The 16,285-nt window shown below is 42.0% G+C and overlaps 1 protein-coding gene across 5 annotated transcripts in view; it reads right to left on the reverse strand.

Moving 5' to 3' along the window:
- The window catches only part of LOC104933560 (nucleosome-remodeling factor subunit BPTF), a 43,837-nt gene extending 27,771 nt beyond the window's left edge, over positions 1-16,066 (reverse strand). For 2 of the 5 annotated variants that reach the window (XM_027282529.1, XM_027282528.1), the window contains exons 1-13: positions 14,518-16,066; positions 11,143-11,965; positions 8,323-8,374; positions 7,922-8,090; positions 5,774-6,022; positions 4,882-5,091; positions 3,678-3,863; positions 3,308-3,483; positions 2,964-3,143; positions 2,578-2,759; positions 2,176-2,307; positions 985-1,114; positions 165-300 (exon numbers count right to left, since the gene is read on the reverse strand). In XM_027282529.1, the coding sequence (XP_027138330.1) occupies positions 165-300; positions 985-1,114; positions 2,176-2,307; positions 2,578-2,759; positions 2,964-3,143; positions 3,308-3,483; positions 3,678-3,863; positions 4,882-5,091; positions 5,774-6,022; positions 7,922-8,090; positions 8,323-8,374; positions 11,143-11,965; positions 14,518-15,091 (3,199 nt within the window). In that variant the 5' untranslated portion in view covers positions 15,092-16,066. The remainder of the gene's footprint in view (positions 1-164; positions 301-984; positions 1,115-2,175; positions 2,308-2,577; positions 2,760-2,963; positions 3,144-3,307; positions 3,484-3,677; positions 3,864-4,881; positions 5,092-5,773; positions 6,023-7,921; positions 8,091-8,322; positions 8,375-11,142; positions 11,966-14,517) is intronic. The other 3 variants (XM_027282530.1, XM_027282531.1, XM_027282532.1) reach the window with 2 other exon arrangements.
- Positions 16,067-16,285: the final 219 nt, after the last annotated feature.

Raw genomic sequence — 16,285 nt, forward strand, 5'->3', positions numbered from 1 at the left:
ATCCACTGAATGCCAGCCAACACACACAATGACACACACACATGAACGAGAGACTAATTCACTCTCAGAGTTAAAGAGACTTTAAATTAGTCAAAATCAAATTCCAAAAAGAAAAAAAAAAAAAAAAAAACACATTTTAGGCCATGAAGTCTCCCATCTCAGACCTTCCAGTTCTTTGCGGTAGTTGGCGTTGGTGTTGCCGGGAAGCCTGGGGAGAAACCGCTGCACATAAGTCTTACTGATCCAACTCCAGCCCCCATAGCCCGTAACACGATACTCCTCTCCTTTCTGCTTCCACACCTTTACATAAGACAAGAAGGTAGAAGAGGCATGAGGTAAAGAGGGTTAAAGAAACGGCAAGAGATGAAAGATTCAAATGGAGAAAAGTAAATTGGCAAAGAGACAAAAGCTGTGGGAATGGAGAGCATGAAGGTATAAAGAGCGCTTAAAAGTTTAGAGGTTATTCACACACTGATCATTAATTGCAGAGGGAAATGACTCACTGCAGAGCTCAGCTTGCTGCATCAAAGAGCCCTTGATGGTCACTCACGCACATACGCACAGCATACACACCAGTGTTTCCCACAGCAATGAATCAGTTTTCCAGACATTAAAGTCTTAGTGTAGAAGTAGACTAAACTGAAATATCATTACCATCATCCCATTATTAAATATATGTTGTGGTGACATGGATAGCACAGCTAGAATAGTTAGGAAAATCAAATCTTATCAAGTTAACACTTGCCAGGATTATCTTGTATCCGGTATGAATAAATGCTGACAAAAAAACATGAGCCAAATGACAGGGCAGAACACAGAGTATGTACCTGTGTGTAAGATATATTGTGACCAAACCGGTCTTCCTGGCTAGTACCAAGTACAAATAAACGAGGACAGTTGTCCAGTCTCAGTTTGATATGCTTACTATGAGTGCATTCATTGCAAAAATATCAAGAAATGATCAATAATACTTATGAGACTTACCTGGTGTTTGATTGGAAAGGTGTACTTGACCCAAGTAGCCTGTTGCATGGTCTCCTCATCCTCGAGCTTCTTTTCCCTCTTCTTCACTTTCTCTTTCTCCTCACGCTCAATCGAAGTCATGCGGTTTAACCTGAATACATATATTTCTTTAAATTGTGATGCAGTATAGAATGCTGTGTAAGATTTCGAGCGCTTTATTTACAGAATAAGGCAGAAACTAAATATAATATGCATGATTATGTTTTCATATGTGTATAATCATCTGAAAATAAGAATTGTTTTGTTATAGTGACTAGAATGAGCCTGTTACATCTACAGATGCCATAGGACCTCTTCAACAGACTCTTTCTTTTGAGTGTCATGTTTCAAACTAAACACTGGCTCTAGATTGGGCCGTCTACCTTTTTCACAGCCACCATAGTTTCTCCTTCACACTAGAAAGGAGAGGATAAAGGCAAGGTGGTTGTAATCTGCATTTACGCTGCTAGATGCCACTAAATCATGCACACACATTTTTCTCTAAGACTTGTGATGTAGAAGAAGACTTGTTTGTTTTTTTAACCAAGAGAACTTTTTTATGATTTATTTCTGGTAAAATCCTTGTTGTATGAGGTCACTTCACAACAACCATGCACACCCTTTAACCCTTCGGTCTTCTTTTTCAGCCAAGTCTTATATGAATAATTGTTTCTCTTATTATTAGGTGTAAATAAACAATTGGAAACCGATTAAAGCTGAGAAAATTTTAGCTTCTCTTGGAACAGTTCCATTAAACACTACAGACACACATTCAGGTCCTAACCTTGTGAAATCTTGGACAATTGCTTCTTTAGAAAGGGGCGTTGTGGTGTTGAAGCAGTAGTACAGGCAGAGGTGGGTGGTACTGGTAGTGGACCTGCAGTCTAAATATTATGCCTCACAGCTAGGGTGGCCCCTTTGATCTGATCTGGTTAAGATCAACTACTGACCACACATCCCCTGTGTACATGTACTGAATGTACACTTTTTTTTTTTGAATGTATCTGAATGTTTTGCATTTAAACTGAATTTGTGGAGAGATTTTGTAACTATTATTTTGTTTATGTGTGTTTAAGAAATTATATCAATGTGTAAAAGCACAGATTTATGAATATATGCAGTATATATATACACACACACACACACACACACACACACACACAATATGTGTACCTGGTATGGCCCAGCGAGTCCTTCCAGACAGGCAGCATAGCCACAGGTTTGATGGCACACTCCAGGATGGCCAGAGCCAGTGCAAACTCTCTGGCCTTACTGCACATCTGAACTGCTTTGATCCAATTGGTCCTACAAAAAAAAAAAAGAAGCAAAGAAACATTTAAAACACCTTTAAACTTCACCTCTCTTCACACTGCATTCACTTGTATGTAGTTTTAAATTTTCAGTCTGGTGTTTTTACTTTTGTTAAATAATCCTCAACTGGGCTTCTCTCTCTCATTTCTACACGAGGTGATTTAAACAGTGAAACTAATACCTAATGAATGTTTTGAATGCAATGCACATGTGCAAGCAGTCGTAATTCATTATTTCCATTACCACAGTGATACTTATCTGTACCTGTGCGAAGCCCAGTTGGGGTGCATGAACGGTGCTGGAACGTTGTTCTCCAGCTGGATGATGGTGAGTCTCAGTGTAGAGATAGTCAGAACCTTAGAGCCATGAATGGAGCCGTTCCACTTAAATTCTCCTGCTGGTGTCATGCAGAACTTGTGGGAGAGATGCCGCCTCTTGTCATGGTCCTGATGAAAACAAATAGGTTTTAGTCAGAGTCTGAAGGAATGGGGACATTTCACTGTCAACTTCCTTTAGGTATTCTTCTCAGTACCAATAAATGTGTATCCATCAGACCTGGATATCTTCATAATAATGTAAGAAACACTTGCAAACACAATAGAGTATTTATGAGCATTGAAATGGCAAAAACAAGTCGCTGTGTTACTTGCCTCTCTGTGCTGGTGCTTGTTGAGGGCCACAGCATTGGAGCTGTACTGGTTATGATAGACACGGTATTTCCCCTCCTGGCCAAGTTTGAAGTATTGGCAGATAGTTCCCTTCATCACCACGTCCTTGCTGTTACGTGTGCTGACACGGGTGACATCACCCTGTGCATTTACTACTAGTACCTGAAGAGGTGGGATGAAAAAAGATATGAGTGAATATTCTTATTACAGACAATGACACTGCAGCCTTGAAAAGTAACTAACTCATCGCCTAAATCAGTTAAATCTCCACTTTTCCATTCATTGTCTGAAAGAGCAAAATCATTATCATCCACAGATCTCCTCACCTCTTTGCCCTCTTTGAAGCCCTTGTTGGCTTCGTGAACAGCAGCAGCCACCTGCTGGCTCTTCATCTGGCTAAGCTTGCTTTCTGGGTTCCTCAGCCGGGTAACCATGCGAGTAGCTGCAGACCTCTTACTGCTGAGACCTGTCCCCTCACCATTGGCCGAGTCCCTAATGTCCCCTGGAAACACAGTGCTCGTTTCAGTTAACAGAAACACAGACACCACACATGGTGTGCAATGATCATTAAAAGCGTTACCCTCGTGATAATGGTTACATAAATAATAGCCGTAATGTGTTTAAAACTGGATAAAACTACCATGTCAAATGTATTACTGTGTAAGATGTAACTATGAGGTCTTTGTTTTGTCAGACCTGTGTCATCAAAGCTGGCCAGGGATGACTGGGAGGACTTGTCAGCCAGGTCCGGAGGTTCAGGACCTCTGGGAGGGACCCCAGCTCCTGTGCTGCTGTTACTGTTCTCTTCACTGGTCTGGGAGGGCTGGCTCAGACTGGGGACGCCTTCTCCACTGACAGGGACAGAATCTGATGATGGGGTTTCTGCAATCAGACAGAAAATCACAGAGTATAGACTGTTAGATAAACAAACTTGCTTTGATTGTATTGCTTTTGCTGTCATCAGTGAGCATCTGAAACATCTTTCATGCTTCATTTACGTGTTGCAGCAAAGCACAGGTTTTAGCCTTGACTGAAACAAACAACAAACAAGACAAACTGTATCAACAAAGCTGTCAGCAATGGCCAGTAAACACAAGGTTCTGCACAAGTAGAAGGTCATTCATGAAGACAGAAACTTTCTTGTTATAGTTCTGACATAGTTAAGGCCATAGCTCCCTCTACTGATTAGTTATGTGTAATGCATGCACCAAATAACCAGTTCAAATAGAGGGATGGGTCCCTTGAAAGCAATGTGTGGCCAGTCCAGGCATGACTACAACATGGCTTGTGCACGCACAGCCACACTGACCACAACAACAAATGTTGAAGCTCTGTAATTATTAAGGATGAATATGTGCAAATAATCACTAAACAATTTTCAACAGAAGCACCAGCTAAGCATACAGCCATCAATAAGAGGTCCTGATTACAAGCAAGCAGCAGAAGAAAAGCTTTTTGTAAGAATTCAGTGGCAAAGCTGTCCCCAGTTGACTGAGGCTCGCATCTAGCACTTGCTGATTGCAGTGACAATGGTATCTGATTGCAAATCAATCGATGCAATCAAGTTCTCAGCTACTGGAAGAAAAAGAGGGGAAGAGGAATGAAGAGTTCAAGTATAAAATGGCTGCAAGTGTGTTCAAAAGCTGAAGCCAGGTTTCAAGAAATAAAAATTGGAATACTGAACACAAATCCCAGCAGGTGGAGCGGGAGCCACATGCAAAGATGCATGCTAAGCAATGGTCGGGAGGAACACCGAAGCCCCAGGGGGCATATTGCGAAACAAACAAGTCACTGGTGAATAGGGGTATGAGATTCATTCCACAGTTGTTGCAGACTGTGACAGCAAAGCACATCGCTTAGCTTAATGAGATCAGCCTCACTCTGAAATGTCCTTGTATACCTTTGGTGTTGTTAGAGACCTCCATATGGGAACATCCCTCTATCACAGCCTCCACGGCAGAGGCCGGGGGCTTTGGAGCCTCACTGGCCAGGCTATAACTTGCGGTGGTGGGGATGACTTGTGTTGGAGCAGACGTCGCCAGAAGTATAGGTCCGTCTGAGATGCTACTGCCACTACAGCCTGCTTGGCCAGTGGGTGGAGATTCAACAACTACAGATGAATAGCAGCAATGTTGTAATGTTTTTTGTTTGTTTTGTTTATAATGCATACATCATTTGAAGACAATGAAAAGAAGCAGCGATGGGCTGACAAATATGGTCAAATCATGAATCTTAAAAAAAACATCAATTGAAAAAGAAATCATTTAAATGAGTTAGTGTTATTTACTCTATACTACTTTTAAAAACATCTGGTGTTACATACATTTACTTTTTAAGAGGATGCATTCATGCATTTCTATTCATTATGATCTCAAGATTAATTAGACGCTGCTTACCAAAGTCATTAGCAATTTCTTCTCCTGCAATAAATGTTTATTATTCTGTGTTAAGATCTCTTTATTACACTGGACAATACATCTAGCAAGACACACATTCATTAACATATGTGTGGGTGCCAAAGTTGACCCTTGAAAAAAACCTCATAATTTCTAATTGGTCTAAGAGCCAAACAACGGCGCAATTGATTCTTCAATCAATAACTAATTACACCATTGTGATGTCCTTTTTTCCAAGGATGAAAAACAGAATAGAGAGGAGGCCGCGAACCCCAGAGAAACAGCTTTTCAGGCCAGAATTTGCTACTATTTTTATGCTACTATTGCCATCACTCTGAGCTACACATCTGGTCGTGTTTTTCAGAATACTTTGTGAAAGATAAAAATCATAATCACCTTCTGTTTTGACGCCATCCTTTATCTCTTCTGTCTCCTCTTCCTTTGTCTCCTCCTCCTTTGTCAAAGCTTTGACTTTGCCCTCCTGCTGCCCCTCGTCCTTCAAATTGGCATCCTCGTCTTCCTTCTCCACATCCACCTCCTTCTTCTCCTGTTCCAGCCGTGCTTTCTGGGCCTCCTCAGCAGCCCGTCTCTTCACCTCCTCCAGCTCCTCTTCCTTCTTAGCTCGCAACCGCTCCAGTATCTCCTCTGGACAAAGGAGGAAGACGTGAACAAAGGACAAAAGTTGCAAGACACAAGAAACGAAGAGCTAAATATGAAGATACACGCTACAAAAACACATCAAAAGCCAGAACAAGGTTGAATTAAACAGTCAGTTGTGGAGGAAAACTAGAACAACAGCATCTGACTAAAATTCAGTGTTATCAAGTCCTCAGGTAAAAAAAAAAGATAACTTGGGAACTAAACCAAAATGAACACTAACAGAAAAGAGAAAGAGTGTGCGTCTTCCGAGGCCGCATTATGACAAGCTTGAACATTCTTTTTAAACCTGAAACTAGGAGAAGACACGGGACTTCTTCTTTTATACTTCTCAAATTGTGTCTGTTCACAGGATTTACATTACATGATTTGCATACGAAACGTGTGAAAATGTAAACATGTTGACTGGAAACAATTCAAATCCTGAAGTGCTGTAAAACATGAGCATAAAGTTAGATTCTAGTGCGATCAGAGAGCACAATGGCACCAGGCTGTTTTAGACTGAACACCTGTTAATGTGCAGCAGCAGTGATACTTTTAACACCATTACAGATTTAACATGAATGCTAATTAATTTCAATCTGTTTATGACAATATTGTGTGCATCTAAGTAGTTGATTTGGTCAAGCTGTTTTTGTTTAATGTGTGTCTTGATGTGATTGCATGTGTACGTTACTCCAGACATCATAATCTGTGTTCAGTCTGCCTCACCCAAATAGGAAATCTGACAGCAAGCAAAACCAAATAGTAAAGTATGCAAATGCTGAGGTTTTCCTCTTATTGACATACAAAACAGGAAACACGAGCTTGTGTGTTCAATTATGTCTATTCTTTGTCTTTTAACAACGCTGAATGATAAATGCAGAGGGAGGTCTGATACATTCACCATCTCCTGGCTGGGTATGACACTTGCAAAGTGAAGAATAGCACTGGGTGACAGAATAATCAGTTTCACACCCAGTCGGATGACAAAAAAAAAAAGTCAGTGAAGTGGTTATGTACAAAAACGGAGTTAAAAGAAATGAATCTAAAAGCCTCTATGCACCATTTGTTATTTTTCTCTAATGGATTTGTTGTCGAAACAGCTGCCAAATACACTAACCCCAAAAGTAATGAGGGGATGCGCTTTTCTGTAGGTCACTATCTTGACCAATGAATCACTTGTGTATCTTCTGCTTTACATGTATATCCTTAGACTTTTCAGAATATGCTGGTCTAGCTGGTAAAAATCTCTGGAAAAAAAATAAAACAGGAATGAATCTGCTGCTGCCTGTTTTAAAACGTTTGACAAAAGCTGCATTTATTCTTTCAAGTGGCATACATTTTATATACCTGCGTTATCCGCATCCTAAAATAGAGCCAAAGTCTCTTGTAAGTGAGAACATTCAACATCAACGAGCAGATGCTTGTTAGAAGTGATAATTTCCATTCAAGCTGTTGTATCAAAAACAGCCAGCAGCACCACTTAAAGTTAATTGTTGTGAACTTCCACTGAATGCTCTAGACATGGTTTGCTCACAGGTGAATAGTTTTCACCAACACAGCGAGAAAAAAAAAAAACATACTCATGGATTCGGTGGACGGCCTACAGGCAGAAAGGACGGGATGAGGGACTGAAGGGAAGCTCAAGTGCTGGATACTGGCCAAACTGGGACCAGAGTATGGTTACATAATAGCTGGGTTGATTCCTATGGCCCAGCCTTCTATGACTGGGTGGCATTCATGAGTATCGGGGGAGAAAGCAGGCAGAGGAATGGGAAACGAAAGATAGAAAGAGAAGAAAAAATGACTCTGGGCTTAAAGAGAGCCTTCTTCCCCTGTCGGCCATGACTCAATTCAGCAACAAAAAGATTCTCAGATTCTCTGAAAAGTGGTTAATTTTATTACCATTCGAGGCAGCAAGGAAACACTTGTTGCTGCCACGGGCCTTGTTGGTTAAGTCCTCAGTGATATCCATATGCGCATGCACCTCATCCCGTATCTCCTCAAGCGCTGCATACAGGTCGGCCTCCCAGTACTCCTTATCCAAACAGTCTATGAGCTCAGCTAGCTGGACCTGAGATGAACAGAGTTATAGAAGAGTTCAGTACAAGATAAACTCGCTGCTATGGCAGCTGACTGCCAAAAACATTTAGTTCAGATGCATTTTGCTAATTAAAATAAAAGTGCAGGATTGTGACACATTAGTATAATCAGTAAAAAAATGAAGGACAGAGATTTTTTTTTTTAAACAAATAATTCAATATTATTGCATGAAGAGTCTAGAGAAAATGATGAGTTGCATTTACCTTGGTGCTGTAGTACCAGATGGCTTTGTCCTCCTGCTCACCGTCCTCCTCACTGTAGGGGAGACAGAAGAGGAAGAGGCAGGATAAAGAAGGAAAAAAAAGTTAAAAACAGGACACAAACAGGAAAAGGTAAACAGAACTGGAGGATACATGCTCTACATATGCTTGCTTTCTATATGCCGTTGTGTGCCTCACCTCTATTTGTTTGCCTTTCGTCTCACATCTAACTTATGTCCAAATCAAAAACACACTCTTCACACTGACGTCAATTTATATGTATTGCTGATGACACACAAAAATGCACTGAATTAATCAGAGGCAACGGGGCATCTGTCATGTTAGCAAATACTCTTTGAAGCATTTCAAGTACTACACTATCATTTTGTCCGATAAATTCTTCTTCTATACAAATGTTGTAGTCACACAGTCGGCTCTCTTGGTCTCTTGGCAACAATTTCCAAATGACAGCTGATTTTAGGGGTCAGGAGTGTTTTCTGAGAGCATTTATACTTAAATCTGTTTAAATGTTTCCCAAAACTCAACTTCAGCGCTTGTGCACATGGTTGGCTGTCTTTGAAATGTTGGCTGTCCATGGTGCTGAAGAGAATTATCAACTGATTATAAAGTTACTGGTGGTAATTATCTGTCTGTAAGAAATGTAAATTAAAGACAAAGCATACATTAAACAGTTCATTTACACTTTATATTCTGAGTGTAAACTATTTAAAATATATATATAATAATTTATTGCAAAATATGACAGGATCATATATATATCAATATAATTTAGTGATGATGATCAACAATAATATTATTATAAAATTATGGAAATATTCTGGAATTTGAATAATTTGTGAGAGATCAGCTCTCCCTTCATATCGTGAAAATGTGGGTACCTGTAGGGTACAGCAGGTGAACCATGCTGATTAGCAGGAAGCCTAAGCTTCTGCAAGGTTCAGCACAATAAGAAATATTGTCTATGACACTTGAGTTTATGTAGCAGCAACTATAGAGTGGAATATATGACAGCTTTACTCTGCATGCTCTATGCTGAGGGGCTGTGAAGCCCGGAGCTGTGTAACAGTAGTGTCTATTCAGCATCCGTTACTTGAGGCACACACAGACACACACACGTCTTACTTCTGTGCACATCATTCACGGCACGTACATCCAGCCACAAACTTTCCTCTGTGCACACTACTTGTATGCACACACACACACACACACACACACACACACAGACTGAGGGGAGAGTGAAGATCAGCACCTGCTTGGGAACAATTTGTAGAACAGGACAAGGCAAAAAAAAGGCAGCGAGAGGGAGTGAAATGCAGCCATGACAACCTTCAGGCCACCACACGTCTTAAATCTTACATTGTTCAGGTGATCTATGCATTATGTAGCAGACCTTCTGCTGCTGCTGACCCAGCACACACACACACAGACACACCATCTGTGACTGCTCAATAGCAAGATAATTTGCTAACGTATGGGACCAATACTGCTGATGGTCAGGTTATGTTAAATCCTATGGATGGATGCAGTTATTTTGGGTTTATTAAACAGCAGGTCCAACTACAGCACCGATCTGTACTCATGTGCGAGACCCTGGGCTTGTGGTAAGCTTAACTTTGCTCATTACTTTTTGTCACTGGGAATAAAATGGTCCAGCAGTAACAAAACGCACAATTCTTTACACATTCGGCCCCATCGTAGTATGATACATAGCATATAAAAGTTGTTTACTTTATCTCAAACCTTGGTGAAGTACTGCTCTATGTTTTTAAAACTGACAGTTCATTTGTAGTCCATTTGATGGGTCGCCGCAAGTCACTCAGCCCAGCTTCATGACACCTCTGCTGACCAGGGTTGAGCTTTAACGTTGCACCAGGTGGACACAGCCTGGCTTTTAACGCCAGACACATTTTTGGAGATGGAATTTTAATTCAGTGGCATTTACAGTTACAAGCAATCCAGTGGAGAAACAGTAATGTGTATATAGGTTCAAACGTGAGTCTCTGTAATGTTCAGGGATTAACCTGTGACGCCATTCTCATAGGGGTCAAATACAGGTTGCTCAATGTGGGTCTCCTACTTTAAAAGGGGTGTTATTAATGCCTTGGATTAGCGAGGAATAAAGAGCAGGTGTAAAGCCAACCACACAAAGAGCTTCACGGACATTGTAAAAGTGTATCTAAAGAAGATCACAAATCTTGTCTCACGCTTTCCAATCTCAAGATATGTGGCCGGGAGAAAGTCAACTCACACATACTGATGGTACATCAGCTGCACAGGCTGCAGCTACAATATTGAATCAGAAGAAATTACATTGCTGGAATGTGAGGAAAGGAAATTACAGGATGATTGGTCATATCTCTCTTCCTCATGGTGCTGTACATGCAGATGGTTTGTGACATCCGTGAAAACTCACAAGTTTGCCATGACACCAAATTGTGTGATAACTTTTGAGTGTGCTATTTTAGAGCACACCTCTTTTCCACTAATTTCTCTCACAACCAAATATTCCCTTCTGATCTCTGACAATATAAAATCATGGAAATTCGGGCAGCATTGGTGTGTAGTGTACTCCAATCATGAAATAAAGCCTCGGGAAACTAATTTAAATGTAACAGGCCATGATTGTGAATAAAGACTAAATAAAAATGTTTCATGGAGTCAGCTGTAGCCATGTGTTAATGTGCTTTTTGCAGATTTTAGTACATTTTAACAAAAAAGGCTTATTAATGTGTAAGAGTCACTGACCTCTCTACTTATGATTCTGTTGCAAGCTGGCACATAAATTAAACATAATAAACTTACACGACAACGCGGCGATTAAGGAACCAGTATTTCCGATGTTGTCGGTCAAAGCCGACTGGCAGTTGTCGAATAAATGGTTTGCTCCTCTGTGCTTCGGGGATGCAGTCCGACACACCGGGTACCTTGTGTGCTACACACACCTCACACTGCCACTCGTCCTCCGGCACTTCCTGCAATGGCGGCTTCACACACTCCAGATGGTAAACGGCCGAACATGTCTCACAGCACAGCAGGTCACCAAGGCGATGGCATACCCTGCAATGGTCGTCGTAGGCAACCACCCCTTCTGACATTAGCTCCTCCCGGGCGATGTTGGTCGCCAGAAACTGGTCCACCAAAAACTGGAGAACTTTGACTTTGCTCTCCAACGGTTCATAGGGATAATCCTCACCCTCCTGGAAAGGAAGAATGTGTCGGTACTCCGGGTCACTCTCACAGTATGCCCGTACCACCTCTGGCCAGGTCATACCATCCACAAAATACAGAGTGGAGTTGACAGAGTCCTTCACGTCAGCGGGACCAAATGTGGTGTTGGAAGTGTCCTCCTCTCTGAGAATAGCTTTAAGCAGGGAGATGTGGGTCTCTGCCAGCAGTGTGCATTGCTCCTGGCTGGCCAACGCTGCACAGAAATCCTCAAAGCGGAACGGTGAGAGCCGCAGAACTGAGCCAAAGTTACGGAGGACTTCGTAGACGGCAGACACATTGAGGAGCTGTGAGGTAGAAACCAGGAGGTCCTCAGAAGACTTGGGAAGCTCAAGCGGAGGAATGTCATTTGCTTCGAGGATCGGAGACCGTGGTTGCAACGCCCGACTCTTTCTCCGGCCTGCAAGAAGTGAAAAGAAAAGAGGCAGGAGAGAGAAGAAGAGCAAATGTGTATATAAACCACAACAAACAGTGTTCTACCTGTCTACTCTTCATAATAAATGCAAGTTAACAGGCAGTAAGCCTGGAAAGTATTTGAAATGCAGATATTTAAAAAGACCTTTGTTGCTTTGGGTCACTAGAAAATTTCCAAACATGACAACTCTGTGCATCACTGTACACCACATTGAACTAAACTACATACCTTATGTTTACCATTAGTCAATGGAACCTACAGCCTAAATTTATTAACATCCTTATGTCTCAGTGGAGTTTACGCTCTCATTTTGCAGTAGTACAGTGCCTATAAGAACGGTGGGAATTCCTCAAGTTCAAAATTGTGTTTGAATAAAAAAAAAAGAAAAGAAAAAAAGATACAATAACAATATGGAAATGGGATACCCTATTCAAATACTACATAGGGCTAATGAAACGTCTAATTGTGGGGAATCACAAGTGGGTGCTAATGGGAATGTGTTTATTTATAATACAGTGTGACACTGGAGAAGTTACATTCTTAAAAAGGGCAAACAAGCACATTCTTCTCTCAAGACAATAAGTGAAACCCACTTGATTTATAGGCCTGCCTCCCCCTCCTCTACTGTACATGCAGGTGGTGCAGCTTATATATTGTACCTATATACAGTATTCCCTCTGAATTATGTTTCACAGTAATGTGGAATAAGCTTGCATTTATGGTAATCTTAATGGGTCACTACGGGTCATTCCTCCTGGCCTCGTGACACTGCTCCTGACTAGTGTTAAATGCTTACCTGCTGGAAGAAACATTTCTATAATGACTGCAGGATTAGCGCACTGTTACTACGATTACTATATCCTCGGTGTGCTCCTATTGTCATCGTGTCCTCAATCTCAGGAGATACCGTAACACTGTTGTAGAGTGAAGGTTGCTGCATTAACTTTTCATAAGCAGGCCAAATAAACAATTCTTTTGAAATTGCACCACTTCATCCACACTGTCTGCCATTTTGTATCATGTAGCACCGCAGCAACCACTTATAAACTGGACTCCCTAACAGTTTGGCAAATATATTTGTATTAACTTTAATATAATTCTGTGGTTTATCGTTGAAACAGAGAAACAGTGACGGGACTACAGCAGCGGAACGTTCTGCTTCACAAATTGTGACAGCCAAAGAATCGCAGATTTAATACTCAGCATCAAACAAGAGTGGAGTGTGCGCGATGTGTTTGAAAACAGCAGAAATATGTGCGCCTGTTTGTCCATGACAGCATAGCACTGTAATATCTGTCTGTCACCATTGTGAAAGACCCCCCCTCACACTCAGCTGCACAATGCTGCCATGTTCACATGTCTTCAGAGAAAGGAGGGAACCCGGCCACTGGAGGTTCAGAGGTAAGTGAGTAATCCGTTAAATTGCATCTAAGCCTGGGCAGTGAGTGTGGTTAATTGTTATGGGAAATACAATCTAAATTCAAATGTTTCATTCCAAAGAACATTTCTGTGTCAAAATGTACTTCACCAAGTAAAGACAAAGGTTTCGATGTCTCTTTTTGTTGAATAAGATACTAAACTGCACAAAACACCAAACTCTGGTTTACCCTTACAACTTACTTTTCTAATCCTGATCTAGAATTACCTCCAGTGGCCTGCACAGTGCATTACTCAGTGCATAACTTTACATAAAACATTTTTTGCAAAACAACATTATTAAGATGACTGTCCACAAGTGGGGACGTGGTGGATGTAATTTGCTCACCTGATAAACATACGGGTGGTTACTATGGTAACGGGGCACCACGTAATATTGTGAGTGAGTTTGTGTTTGCAACAAGTGAAGAAAAAAAAAAGAGCGCCTCACTTCAAAACAAAGGCCTGTCAAACTCATTTCAGCGGCATTATGCAACTAAAATATGTCTTCTGAAATTGAGTTTGAAATATGTGACTGTGTGTGATTTCTTTTTAAATGGATTTATTATTTATTGGACAGGTAATACTTTCATCTAAGTGCTACAGCTTTAGTAAAAAGTCTAACTATAAACTGTTAATCCGAGGCCAATGAGAAACAATGTTTACAAACTACGTGTTTTGGTGGCGCGTAGCTCACGTAGTAGAAACTGCCCTTACTATGTTTTTACATACATCTGAAGCTGAATGAATGAAATGAATGGAAAAGTGGCAAACGCAGTGCATACGTCTTGTTCCTCCGTGAGTATAAACGTGCGTGAAAACGTCCGGTTAAAAACATGAATAAACTCGTCACTGTAAATTGACAACAACAAAAAAAAATGTGCTGATCCGACAAAAGTAAAAAAAAAAAAAAAAAAAAAACATGAGAGCCGGTTGAAGCGTGGAGCGGATCTGCAAGCCAGCAGCGAGCCGAGCACACGGTAAACAAAGGCCTGTTTCTGAGTGCAAGCTCCATTTTGAACAATGCGGCTTGGTTTCTGTACTGTGCTAAAAATAAAATGCACACTTTAAGTAATGCAAACTTGCTTTCCTAAAGTGCGTGCACTTGCAAACGAACGTACCTGGGGTGCTACCGAGCGTGCTGTGGCTCCGAAAACTACTCTCGGTACAGTAGCTGGCATCATCATCATCTGGTAGTTCCTCCAGATAGTCAGAGTCGTTTCCCAAGGCCTCCTCTTCTTCAAGATCCGACGAAGGGTTGTCGTTCAGGAGTTCATCATCGTCTGACCTGTAGCTGAAATTATCATCCTCCTCGTCGCTGTTGTCGTCGTAGACCACCTTGGTTTGAGGCCGCCTCACTCCGCCTCTGCTGCCGCGGCCGCCTCTCGACCCTCTGCCTCTCCCTCTGCTTCCTCTGCCCCGCGATCCCGCGGCCGTCGCCGTGGTGGAGGCTCCAACTTTCCTGCGGCCCCGGGACGAATGAAAGTTCTCTCGCCCGGAGATTTCTGTATCCACCTCCGCAGAGCCAGTGCCGCAAAGCCCGCCACTCCCCCCTCGTCCCCGACCCCGTCCTCTGCCTCTTCCCCGTCCACGCATCCCTCTGCTCCTGCCTCCCCGAGAGCCGCGGACTGGCCCGGGTGAACCTTCCCGCATCACGGCTGCTTGTTTGGGCGGCCTTCCTCTTCTCCCCCTCATTGTAGGAGAGAGTATCTTCTGTTCCGCTTCAATCTCGCTGCTTCAATAAGCCACGCACACCGGAGAAAAGCGGGGGAGAAAAAAACCAACAGGTCTGGCGACCGTTCCCGATAAGTCCCCACCAAGCCCCGGTCTCAATTTCAGGGCGGAAAGCTCAAACTGAATGGCCGGTGTCCCGCTCTGAGTCGCTTGAAGACGCCATTTTTCTTCTCAGCTCCGTTGAAAACACAGCAGGCCCCAGAGCTGCGTCAAGCTCGCGACGGACACCAGCGACTGTACCGGAAGCAGAGCGCCATTTCCTTCAAAGTAAAAGCAAAACATCGTAAACGATTAAACAATTGTTCAATAAAGCGGTGTCCAGAACGCAACAAAAGTACAAAGTCCGATTAAATTCACTGCCAGTTTTCTATATGTCAGCTTGTGTTATTAAAAGAATCTTTAAACGTTTTCGTTTTAATTAGTTCGCTGTAACAAAACCGGAAGTGCGGTGTTGTCCTCTGGCTTGACACTAGCAGGCTTGAGTGGATGCGAGGTCACGTGACCCGCTATTCTACAATAGACGCAATTGCCGTGCTAGTTCATAAAATTAGTTATCCGCGCGAACGCTGTCCGCCAATACTACTTTATTAGGAGTTGGCTGCTGCTGGCGGATGGTTTTAATCACAGGTGGATCAAGTGTATTCAGTCAGACACCATCGTGCATGTCGGCCCTGTCTCCATCGTCGTCACAAGCGAAGACAGGCGAGAAGATAAGCATACATCCGACAGAGAGCTCTATTACATGAGCCTATAAGTCCCAATGAAAGTTAACGCTACACATTTTCATGTTTGACATTACAGGAATGTGGAAACACCTGCAATGGATTTCTCAAACGAATGCATTTCATATAACTTAATAAAATACGTCTTATTTAGTAGGCTACACGGCGTAAAAAAATACTGCGGTCAAGTGAGCCTTCGTTCGTCTTTTCGTGGTCAAATCAGCCGCACCAAAAATTCAAGTGCGCCCGTATTACAGAATGTATGGAAAATGCAGGTGGTCCATGATACGGAGCGTTTTCAAAATAAAACGGCAGTAAAAACAGACATGCCAAGCTGATTTTCAGACATTAGGCCACATAGTCTAGAAGCTATTGAACTTAAATGCTAATATTTTCTTATGAAAAGGCGTGATGCTTTCATGCTAATTTTGGA

Source organism: Larimichthys crocea, chromosome X (genome assembly GCF_000972845.2).
Source record: "Larimichthys crocea isolate SSNF chromosome X, L_crocea_2.0, whole genome shotgun sequence".
Classification (NCBI taxonomy): domain Eukaryota; kingdom Metazoa; phylum Chordata; class Actinopteri; family Sciaenidae; genus Larimichthys; species Larimichthys crocea.